Source organism: Saccostrea echinata, unplaced genomic scaffold (assembly GCF_033153115.1).
Source record: "Saccostrea echinata isolate AGI-Se365-2 ecotype Australia unplaced genomic scaffold, CSIRO_AGI_Sech_v1 ptg000054l, whole genome shotgun sequence".
Classification (NCBI taxonomy): domain Eukaryota; kingdom Metazoa; phylum Mollusca; class Bivalvia; order Ostreida; family Ostreidae; genus Saccostrea; species Saccostrea echinata.
Window position 1 is genome coordinate 4,178,861 of NW_026889803.1, and position 12,654 is coordinate 4,191,514.

Consider the following 12,654-nt stretch of genomic DNA (forward strand, 5'->3'; position numbering starts at 1 on the left):
GGGACGCCGACGCTAACGCCGACGCCAACGCCGGGGGTATAGCATAAGCTCATCTCGACTTCGTCGAGGTGAGCTAAAAAGCACATGTAAATAGTACATGTACATCAGGCCCATAGGAACTTAATTAGCAAGACATGACCTTTCAATTCTTTTGAAGATACGTTCATTTTACATGTAAAAATGGGAACAACATGGTAATTGACTATGACATTAACACTTGCTGCAGTTGTATAATTGGTTCATTTTATAAGCACAACAACAAAACAATTTTAACATACACTAGTTTATTAAGTACAATGAAATTTGCAGAGATTATTGTATTTACTTTACAGAAAAGTATGTGTACTCTAGACACTGAAAAGGCCGACCATGATACATGTAGCTATTTAAATTGACCATGTTAAACAACTTATGAACAGATAAACTTTGAAAAACAATAGTAACAGATTGCCAAAGTCCCATGCAGTGCAAATAATAGAGAAGCACTTTGAATTCTAATATTTCTAATACACCAATTGTACACAAATAAAGAACAGTTTATCTTAACAGACAAACTATAGAATTCTTAACATACCTGTAATTAAATACTAGGGCACATCAATTATAATAAAACTAAATAATATATTTTCATATAAAAAAAAATTAACGATTAAATATTTCATATTTTCTAAATACATGTACATGCACTTTTAAAATATGACAAATTTAAAACAGGTAAAAAGAATATAAAACTAAATTTAAGTGTCAGGGCATGTATTAAAAATAATACCTGTACAGGAAAGAAGTGCTACAGATGATGACAATAAATTATGATTGACAGAAATATACATCAGTGATACATGTGTAAACAACAACATATTCATAAATATAAACAGAGATCATTTCAATAAATCCTCCATTTCACAAGTGGATTTCAGACAATAACATGCAAATGTAATATATGTACAATACACCATAGAAACAAATCCATGTATATGTACATGTTTTTTAACTACTGGTATAGTATAAAGTACAGTGGTCCTAATGAACTTACATCACTAATGGGCATGTGCAACTGGTGCAAATCTAAACTACACTGTATAGCATATATTCATGCAACTCCAGGTATCTATAACTGTGGCCTATTTCAATGATTAAATTATGCCAATTGAACTTCTAAAATTCTTGTATTACAGTTATGGCCAAGACAATATTTTTTTCCATTGTAACTCCTGACATGTTTATCTTTACAAACTGACCCTGATCAGCATACATAAAGTGTAATGTAAAAACCCTTAATAATAGGCAACCTATTTGATATTAAATGTAAGAACTTTTTACAATATCTGCTTTAAAATTATAAGGTTAAATGTATCATTAGCTTCCAATGAATTCTTCATTACAAAGTTATGGCAAGAACTTGATTTTGTTGAAACAGGGTGTTTTCTACTCAAATGCCTTCTGAAACTGTTTGAAAAAGTCATATTTAACAATGAAAAAGTGTATAAATTAAATGACGAAGTCAAATGCAGTCTTTGTTCATTTCTATGGTGTGGGTAATGAGGCAAGGACACAACATTCACCAGCAGGTGCCCCCCTCCATTGTCTCCACATGAATACTGCTGCCTTTGTCTCACACGGATCCTTCAGACTTATGGCCAAATGCACCAAGTCATCAATGTCAGAAAAGCTGCTTGAAATTATCCAGAATATTCTTAACAAGAAAAAACACAACATTTCAGAACCTTAATGATAACAATAGAAACGATTTACTGTGTTCACAAGCTACTTCTCAGTAATCTGATTGTGTAGGATTTCCTACTTCTTGCACACTTTTAAGTTTTTGTGAAAACACATCAAACTACAGTGTCTTTTGGTTTTGCGGCCAGTAAAAGTTCTTTAATTTTCTCTGGTGTAGGATTCCAGCGTTGAAATCCAGCATCATTTTGTAGAAATACCACAAGTGTTCCATGGAGAGATTTCACATTCATCTCATCTCTGAAAAATAGGAAAACCCCGTAATTTTTAAATATATATATACTACTACGTGTATAATGATTTCAGAGAAAATTCATAAAATTACATTATTGTCATCCTGTACAATATTGATTTTTTTATACAATACTATACATTCCCATGTACAGAAATACTTCTTCCGAAAAAAATAACACCTATTTTAGTCTACTTGATCATAAAGGTTTAAATTACATACAGATTTAACATAAAAGCACATTTTAACAGCAAAATAAAATTATCTCAAATGCACCTCATATTGCTTTAACAATGGACAGTTTAACGTCAAGCAATTATATCGGCATCAATTTTATCATTACATACGAATACAAATTTCCTTTAGTCTGCATATGGTATAGGTATTATAACATTTTAGAAAGATATACTTTATATACAACATTGACGAATATTCAAATATGAATTGAATAGTAGTCCCAAATATTCGAATATTGATTTTTGGTATTTGTTTCAGCTCTACTTCAAATGGCTGTAACTTTATTAGTTTTCAGGTATAATGGGCTCCTACATTGTGCTACCATCAAAACTGAATGAAAGAACATGCATGCATGTATGCTGGATTCTGATTGGCTAACATTTATATAGCTGTATCTCTCATAGTTTTCAATGAAAATGTTTGAGATTTCTTACATAGGTATTAATTGTGAGTCTCTTTACGAGGATGACGTGAAATACCTAGAAAACATAGGTATGTCCGTGCTCTGAAAGCTGACTGGCTAATACTCAAAAGACTATATATACTGGCATTGTTTTTGGATTAAATACTTCTGAAAATAAAGTGTAGATTTATTACACAAAAGAATTGCCTAATTTAATGAAGCTTGTAGGGAATGAGGCCCATAAGGTAGTGGGGGAGTGTTTGGGGAACATCTGTAACGGTTCCCATTACAATTAGCACTAGTTTTTGTTCCCCTTTGCCAAAAGATGCTATATACCAAAATTAGTTAAAATTGTTTCAGCAGTTCAAAAGAAAAGTTGACAATGTTCAAATGTTAACAGACAATGCTAGACGGAAGATGCATGAAGACGGACAAAAACAGACAACAATAGATTGTTTGAGTGACTCAGGTGACCTGAAAACAAGATGTTAAACAATTATTATTAAGGCTATGACTTACTTTGGACAAAAATGCTGAAAACCACTCCGATACTCATGTTCATAGGGTGGCAACACAACAGACTTCCTTTTAAATCTGAAAGAACATATACAATGGAAAATAACTCCTACAGTACTTCCTAACTGAATACTTTCTTCATTCGTAAGAACCTTGATAAAAAATTCAAAATAATTATACGTACCTGCTGGATTCCAGTCTAATGAGAGCCTCTGTTGGTGGGTCCCTCCACTCTGGGATAAACACACAAAATGACAGAGGTTCTTTAGATTCCTTTAGCAAATTCTGTGTTAAAGAAAATAAGGGGACATTAATGCAGCTGACATTATCAACACTGGAATGCCATCAAAATATATTTGAAAAACTGTAATATACATATATTTGGTATTCTGAAATACTATGTTGTTTGGTTGATGATCACATTTGGCATAACACAACCAATACCATTATAATTTGAGTTAAGAACAATTTCTTTACAATATGAATAAAAGACAAGATGTGTTTGTGAAACACTGATGTTCCGGTATGGCAGTTCATTGCCAAGGTTCAAGTTTCTCAAAAGTAAGTCAAACTCCAAGGTCAAGGTAAAAAAGTCAAAATTGTTGATACCTAAGGGAAGGTCTTGTCACAAGGAAAATTCATGTGAAATATGAAAGCTCTAGCTCCAATCATTCAAAAGCTATAGCCAAGGATAAAGTTTTTCACAAGTTAGTCAAACTTCAATGTCAAGGTCAAAATTGTTGGTACTCAAGGGAAGGTCTTGTCACAAGGAATATACATGTAAAATATTCTTTATATGAACTTGCTTCCATTAATTTACCTCGAAATGGTCAACCATGGTTTCCATGAGTTCTTCACTGAATGGTGGATTGGCCTCAAATGACCCACTAACGGGTCTGAATTTAAGAATAGGTCTACAAAAGTTGTAAACATGTAAAAGACAGAGGCAAGTGTTTGGATATCATTTTTGTATATGATATAAAATGAATATCAAATGAAGATATTAGTACGAGGGGTGATCAAAAAGTTCGCGAACTAATTGAATTGCTTCCATAAAAGAAATAAAATAAGGTTTCAGTGTTCATTACTTTTTAAAGTAGTCCTCTCCGATTTTATTGCACATCTGCCACCGTTCTGCCCAAGCACGAATCATGTGATCCAGGCGGTCAAAGATTTTTTCGAGTCTTATATTTCTTACCATTAAAGTTATTTTTTATAACAAGAACAGTCCATTTGTCGGAAATGGCTTAATCTTGGCAATAGGATGGGTGGATAAGGATATCCTTTCCCAGAATGAGCATGGTGACCATCAAAACCCATGTCCTCGGTCTTCGAAGCGTCGTTTATCCAATGTGGATTAAACATGGGCGCCTTCTTTTTATCATATCTGATATGTTTAAAGCCTAAAGTAAACAATATTTCAGGGATTTAACAATTAATATTATTGTTAAGATATTTAACTATTTTTCTAACTGTAACTTGGCGATCTTTCATAACAAATTGTGCAGCTAAGGACACATCTCTTCCCCAGCTTGCTTTCACTGGGCAATAGAAAAAAAACATCATTTTTAAACATCTCCCTTCCTTCACTAAAACAATCAATCCAATTAATGATTGAATTTCTGGCAAGTCTTTTGTCTTCATAAACACCTTGTATAAATTATTATATGTTACTGCAAAGGAATTTCCAAGATATAAGAAAGACTTTACAGCTGTGTGTTGCTCAAATACGACTGAGTCAACCATTTTTTTTTGTCACAAGTCATCTACATATAGACGTCATTTTCACATTGTGAAGTCACAAACATGGAGCAAAAATCACATAACGTGCTATTTATAAAGCATTTGTATGACTACATATATGTGTGCCAAATTTCATTCTGATCTGAATTGTGGTTTTATAGAGATAGTTCGCGAACTTTTTGATCATTCCTCATAAAATAAATTATGAATGCAATAGATGCACTGTCCTGATTTTCACTTTGTTCAAAAATGAGTGCATGCGTACCCACGGGATCCAAAATAACCATCAGTATCTTCAAATGCTGAGCAATATTGCTTGAAATAACAATTCAGTGGAGAGGCAAAACATTCAAAAGTCACTCCAAAAACTCGATGAAGACACTCAAATACTGAGACTGATAAAGCTCCCTGCAATCCAAACCCTTCATTTGGACCAAGGCCAAATAATGTCTGGAAGTACACAATATATCTCATATAGAAACAATTTGATTGGTTATATTAGAATCTGGAAGAATATCTTGTATTTCAATTTTAATTTATTTAGTTGTGTAAAATTTTGACAACTTACATGATATCTGCGTAGTAAACACCAGACACGTCCAAGAAAATGGTCAAATCTGGGATCATCTCGACAATTTAATTTGTACAATTGCTCCTGAAATATGTGACTTTATATTAAGAAAATGTTGCAAGCAATGAAAACCTTACACATATGCATGAGATGCAAGCAATGAAAACCTTTCACGTATTCATGATAAAAGTCAAACCCAAAACAAAAAGAACTGAAGAAGTTATATCACACTGATGCTGTAGGTCTACAATACATGTATATGTAAAGGTAATGCAGCCTTAATAACTAGCAATCATGTGTCCTTGTTATTTTTGTCAGTGTGACAACTTGATACTGATGTGTCTGCCCTTGCAGGCAACAGAAATATTGGCATAAAGTTCCAATCTTTCTCTACTGTATAAAATTTCTGTTACACATATCACATTCTCTTGACATGTCTATTTTATTAATGAAACCTACCAGTTTACAGAAATGTGAGCTGTTGAGTTTGAGTATTTCTCCATTCCATTTTAGTGTGTGGGTTTCTTTGTCCTGCATGAGTTCTACAGTTGATAGCCTGGGACAGGGAACACACATTTGGATTGGGTAACACAACACTTTTCTGGGATTGATGGGATCAGGGAATTTGGCTGGTTCTATGAAACAAGAAAACATAATCTTGTCAAGTACTTGAATGAAATGATTTATTTTCTCCTTCAAGAATTTGTGACATTATCATTTGAACATACAGTGCCTATATCATTAACAACCTACCCTTGATTCCATGCTCCTTCAGTAGCTGCCAATGGAACTCATGGAGTTTGCGGACACTCTCACAAGACATATTGTACATCTTACAACAGATTCCTTCTACAGAAGACTTAGCAGTCTCTGTCAGGTGAGGCTGACACTGCCTCTTTAAGTGAGCCAGCCTTTCCTGCAGAACATTTTAATAAAGTTTTGAATATTTCCCTAAATACATAGAACACTCACTTGCAAATGCAAGTTTTTCAAAAATGTAAACATGCAGTATTATCATAAACTACTCCAGCATTGGCTACAGTTTGTCATTGTAAGAACATAAATATTCTGTTTCTATTTAGTTATGATATTGCCCTAACCAAGTAGTCTTCATATGAAGCAGCCCCTTGTTTCCTCAGCCATGTAAATGTCTCCTCTACATTCCATTTCACAATCTTCCTGCTATCAGAGGATGCACTCCTGAAATTTTGCACTTTTTATATAGAAATGATTCTTTGGAGGTTTTCACATGCATATACATGTATAAAACTTTCTTTTAATCACCATATCACAATAAATGAATAACTATGTTAAATCTTTCAAATCAATGAATTTTTCTTTTAATAATTTGGATATTAAAAGTTGAATCTTCAAATATCAAACCATTTTCTGAAAATATGAAACCATTTTCTGATAATGAATGGGGTAATTCTTTAAAAAATTCCACATTTTTTAAAGTTCACCAACAGACCTTGTTTCAATCATTCTTTTAGCTGACTCAGCATATTTAAAGAGCTGTTTGCGTGCATCCCCTGTGTACTTGGGCTTGACCAGTTTGACAGGAATGTCATTCATGATCTCCCTGTACATAGATTGAGAAACTTCTGGGGTACACTGGGAAGGCAGCATGGGGTCCTTCCCTCGATCAACAACCTTCCTTTCCAATAGCCAGCGATTAAAGGACTCCACTGGTGCATCAATTCCTGAAATTTTAACCATAATTGTACATGTAGTGAACAAAATTTGTCTGAGACTTCAGATTTTAAAACATGGAGGACAGCCTTTTTTAAGGAATATTAAGTTTATTCATTAGAATTGTTACCCTCTCGTGTATGGCAGAGTTCCTGGTACTGTTGTCTTAGTTTGTATACTAGCTGGGCTCTAAACTTCTCCACCTCTGGCATGGGAGGTGGTAAACAGCAGGGAACCCTCTCAAACATGACTGCATTTGTAGGGATATCAAAATTCCAAAAAGGGCTGGAAAGCATAATTATTTAGTTTTTATTAATAAGTTAATAATTTAAGCTAATAATCATTGAGGTGTGATACCAAAATATTTTGCATATATATTGATAAACAGCCTTGCATTTTCTAGAAGAATTTTATGATGACTGCAAACCTCTGACAAAGCTGGGCAATCAAGGACCAACCAAATCATATATCATTATCTAATATTATACTAATATGAAAGATACAACTAGGTTCTTTGTTTTGTTTTTTTTTTTTTAATAAGAGATAATCCTACTTTCATGTTGTTCTTTTTTGCAATTTAACAAAACCCCAGATACTCCTGAATCCCACCCCTTCCCAAAATCTAATTCTATCACTTGGTGCTGGCCATAAGGTCATACTTAGATTATTGTTTGTTGCTTCAACCTAATATTTTACAGGAGAAAATAATGTGAATCAAAAAAATAATCCTCTTGTTGATGGAAATTTTCCTTTCACCAGAGATTTTAATATCAGGAAAAAAAACTAACAACATTATGAACCATTTCTTTAACAGCTCTAATAATACGTAACTCCGTATACTAAACTTCTAACCTGTAGCCAAATGCAGGTCTCTTTGTGGGACTTTCAATACCCTCCATACTTGCACGCCTTTTTTCTCCAACTTGTGCTGGTGGAATATCAGTGCTTGGGCGGCTAAGACGTGCATCCATGTGGTGAGGGGTTGGGCCATCTCCACCTATACCCAAAGGATCTGTTAGGAAATTGTTTTGAGGCTGAAAATAGATTCATTTATCATAAATTTAGGATTTCAAATTTAACCATAATTTTACTGATCTTTTCAAGTGATGCTTTCACCAAGAAAGCAAATATTTGCAAGAGAATATTCTAGCAATATGTTCTAAGAAGATTTTTTTTTATCTGTATACCTTGAAATTATTGTCTTTGTGGAAGTGTCATAAGAACATATTTAGTAAAACAATATTATAAAGCAGTCTAAATATATACTAACTGAAGACATTCCAGGAAAATGAGGCATTTCCCATAAAGACTCATTTGTGTTTTTGTTAAAGAAATATGGTCTCTCCTCTCTCTTGCTCCAGAATCGTCTCCATCCCATTTGCAACAATTCAACAGGCAGATCATGCACTGGGTCTGGTGACATGGGTTGAGGAGAGAGTAGCAAGGACTCTTGGCGTTTAATATCTTGATGGTTGGGAATGTCTACAGACAAAGATGTTGGGGCTTTGTCTCCTTGTGGGGTTGGTTTTTCTACTGGTGTAACAGTGCTTTCTTTACCAGGCCCATCCCCATTGGTCGACACCTTCACATTGTCTTTATCCATTTTCTACCTGTAATTTTTTTTTTGCAATAACTGGCAGTGTTAATACATTGTCAGGTACATACTTGATATATATAAGTACACACAAAAAATGCATAAATCTCTAATTTTTATGATTTATTACAAATTGATTAAAATTATGAAAATGATGGGTTTCCACATTGATTTCCAAATGTGATATTCACCATAGTTTAAAATCTTGAAAAGCTTCGAGATATCTGTGTTCAAGATAGCAAAATAATTTAAATTGAAATCAGAATTTCTAGCTTGATTAGGACTATTGACTCAACATATCTGTAGTATTCATCATCTACGTCCACAATAGGGAAGTTAAGCATTATGCCACAAATTCTTTTGCTTCTGAGTGACAGAACCTATTTCAATGCCATCACTTCAGATTATCTGTAAATTTTACTCATACACGTAAAATCAGTATTTCTTTTATTACATTAAAACAAAGATCATGACACTAAGTGCAATAATTCAAATGAAATTATATAGACTATCCTACACTGTTTCCACACACTAAATCATACGAATAAGGAGGTGCGAACAATCAACGTTAGATTTCATTCCAACAACTAATGCAATTTGTCGCATATATTTTTGATTCCCTAGAGATGGGACGCTAACAGATGCATTTCATGAAGCAACTTTTAGAATCTTATTGAAAATGATATCCTTCCAAACAGCGCAAAATGTGCAGATTCGAGAGAATTGATCGGAAACTACTAAATAAAACCAAATTTAAAGTTGACAATATGGAAAAACAAATTTTGGACACAAAATCTTTGTATTGCACTCAAAATATTATTACATTTTCAGTTAAAGTCCGCAATATTACTCAAATTTGTGGGAGAAGATTTGCGTGAAGCCTTCCCTGACGCCATTATTGTGTAAAACGTCTGTTACAAGGATTTGAAAAAGAACAAAACGATACGTTAAATAATTCAAACATATAATTTAAGATTCATAAAATTAAACTTTATTTCAAATTTATGTTAGATATATTGTTTTTATTCAAAGAAAAATAATGGTACATAAAATCAACACGATCTGAATTATTCGTTTTGTGAGTTCCTATTGCCACGTTGCGTTGTATTAACGCGCCAAATTTAAAATATAAATCCTCAGCAAAATTTGTCATTCCTTGTCATGCATAAACACCCGTGTCAACGTCTCATTTTCTACAATAATATTCTTGAAAAACATACTAAATTTTACGAGAAGTAATTCATTTCATTTTAATCAATTATGTAAGACCCATTTCTCATCGATCCTCACACGCTCGGCCGTCCTGAGTCCAGTCCATAAAAAAAGGACCCATTGTATACGGCGAAAGAGTTCCGTTAAGTTAAATAATAGCAATATCAAGTTTTCAGAGAATTTGTGTCCTCCGCTTAAGAAAAAAAGAAAAGGGTGGAAGAACGGGAAAAAAATTTGCAGATGTAGGAAGAAAAAAAGGAAGAGCAACTGTGACCTTTCGGCTTTTGCAGTGTAACTCAATATACAGTGTACTCGTATAGGGTCCTTTTTAGGTTAAAGAATTTGATGACCTTAAGTTATCATCTGAAAACTATGCATGCAATATATAAATTTCTGACCTTAGTCTTTGACCTTTTGACCTCAAAATCAATCGGAGTCTTTATAAAGTCATTGACTAAAGGTATACAATTTCATTGCAAAACCTCGCAGAGAACTAGATTGAGTTAATTATCACCGGGGAACCTGCATTGTATGCAAGATATGAACTTCTGACCTGAAAATCAAAAAGGTTCTTCTTAAAGACATTATGGGGAGTTATGATGAAAAATTTCATAGAAAAGGCTCAAATGAAAACTAAAATTATGAACTTAAAATCAGTTTTTGATTTGTTTGATTTTTAGTCTTGACCTTTGACCTTTTGACTAAAAAATCAATAGTAATCTTCTTTAAGTAAGCAGGAGTTCATGATATAAAACTTCATTGGAAAAGCTCAAACAAAACTAAAGTTGTCACCTGGAAACCACTTTTTGCAAAACATGAATTTTTTACCCTGACCTTTGATCTCAAAATCAATAGGGGCCATTTAAACACCACAGGGAGTTGTGATATAAAAATTCATCAAAAAATCTCAAAGGCTTTTTAGGATATAGTTTGGAAAAGAAAGTGTTACAGAGTTCTGATCTTGACCTTTTCATCTCAAAATTAATAGTGACATTTTTCTGGCTATAGGGAGTTAATTAAGATATTAAATTTCATTGAAAGAAACTCAAAGAAAACTAAAGTTATCATCTGGAAACTGTTATTTGCAATGTATAAATTTCTGACCTTGACTTTTGTTACATTGTATTTGCAATGTATGAATTTCTGACCTTGACTTTTGACCATATAATCAATAGAGGTCTTCCATAGGCCAAAAGGAGTTGTGATATGAAATTTCATTGCAAAAGCTCAAAGGCTTTTTTAAGGTATTATCTGGAAACCAAAGTGTTGAACACTGACAGATTGAATAATTTTCTGACCTTGACTTTTAAGCTTTAAAACCAATAGGGGCTCGGCCTTTTGCAAGCCATTGGGAGTTGTGATATCAAATTTTATTGCAAAAGCTCAAAGGCTTTTTGAGTTATCATTGGGAAATGAACATGTTACATACACACAGAATGTATGAATTTCTGTCTTTGACCTTTGACACCTTTTGACCTCAAAATCAATAGGGGTCTTCCATAGGCTATAAGGAGTTGTGATATAAAATTTCATTTCAAAAGCTCAAAGTCTTTTTAAGATATCAACCTGAAATGAAAGTGTTAATCACAGACAAAATATATGAATTTATGACCTCAAATCAATAGGGGTCTTCAATAGGCAATAAGGAGTTAGATGTTATATAAAATTTCATTTCAAAAGCTCAATGTTCTTTTAAGATCATCAGGAAATGAAAATATTACACACAGACAAAATGTATTTAAATCCATGACCTTGACCTTTGGACATCAAAATCAATGGGGATCTTCTTTAGACCATAGGGAGTTTCAATAAAAAATTTCATTGCAAAAACTCAAATGCTTTTTAAGAATATTGTCTGGAAACAAAACAAGAGGCCCAAGGGCCTTAACGGTCACCTGAGTATAATACAACAATTTAGAGGATCCATAGAGTATAAAATGAACTGAAAGGTGAAGCTTTGTTGCCCAAAAGCAAGAAAAATAGGGTGATCAGGATCAACAAAATAATTAATCTAGTATTCACTGATAGTTTATGAATTAGGTTCTAATCTGTTCCCCATTTATCACTATCACTATACAGTGTATTAAAAACCTATCAGTGCTTCTGTACTATTTTAATTTCTTGTTCAAATCTCTTACATTGATTGGCCTCTCTTGGTCTTTGATGAACATTTAATAAGACAAGTTATTTTTGTTCCATTTTTATTTATCTATTACTTACAAGTCTATCTGATCATTAAAACTATGAAAATACTTTTTGTATTATACAATAAAAATTCTTGCTTAATTCTCTTATTCTATTAACCTTTCAAGTACATTGTTTACAGTGATTAATTATCAAAAGTAAATGGCAAAGGGGAATAACTCCTCTCAGTAGAATACAAATTAATAGAGCCCTGGCCAGGACTAGAACACTTGAACAAATGGTCCAGATGTTCAAAATCTGGTAAAAATGCCCTTCCTTATTATAACTTTTAATCTTTTTGCCTCTGATATGCCCAAGTGCAGAGAAAATTTTTAAAGAAATAATGCATTTTTACTTCAGATTCACAATATTATCAATAGAGCCCCCCCCCCCCCCCAAGAAACACTAGAGTCTCTCACCCTGGGACCAGAAGTTTGCTCATCATAAGTAATCACTATGTTTATCTGCTTAACACTAAGGAGCAGACAGGATTATTTAATAGAATTAATGCATTTTCACTATATTGTCAAGAG

General features: G+C 33.2%; 1 protein-coding gene across 1 annotated transcript; it reads right to left on the bottom strand.

Moving 5' to 3' along the window:
* Positions 1-267: 267 nt before the first annotated feature.
* Positions 268-9,616, bottom strand: LOC133205412 (mRNA (2'-O-methyladenosine-N(6)-)-methyltransferase-like). Its single transcript, XM_061341223.1, has 14 exons — positions 9,549-9,616; positions 8,402-8,741; positions 7,984-8,165; positions 7,262-7,416; positions 6,911-7,142; positions 6,540-6,639; positions 6,193-6,355; positions 5,899-6,074; positions 5,437-5,523; positions 5,134-5,318; positions 3,946-4,039; positions 3,310-3,410; positions 3,129-3,203; positions 268-1,977 (listed from the first exon to the last, which is right to left on the bottom strand). Exons 2-14 carry the CDS (start codon positions 8,732-8,734, stop codon positions 1,836-1,838), a joined length of 2,025 nt encoding a protein of 674 aa, XP_061197207.1. The 5' UTR covers positions 8,735-8,741; positions 9,549-9,616; the 3' UTR covers positions 268-1,835.
* Between the last annotated feature and the right edge of the window lie 3,038 nt (positions 9,617-12,654).

What these genes read in the sequence shown, in the direction of transcription:
- LOC133205412 (XM_061341223.1), bottom strand. Translation starts at nt 8,734, where the DNA reads ATGGATAAAGACAATGTGAAGGTGTCGACCAATGGGGATGGGCCTGGT. An exon ending in AAAAGAATGATTGAAACAAG is followed by an intron (nt 6,640 to 6,910) that starts GTCTGTTGGTGA and finishes GCAAAATTTCAG; the next exon opens with GAGTGCATCCTCTGATAGCA. An exon ending in CTTCATATGAAGACTACTTG is followed by an intron (nt 6,356 to 6,539) that starts GTTAGGGCAATA and finishes AATGTTCTGCAG; the next exon opens with GAAAGGCTGGCTCACTTAAA.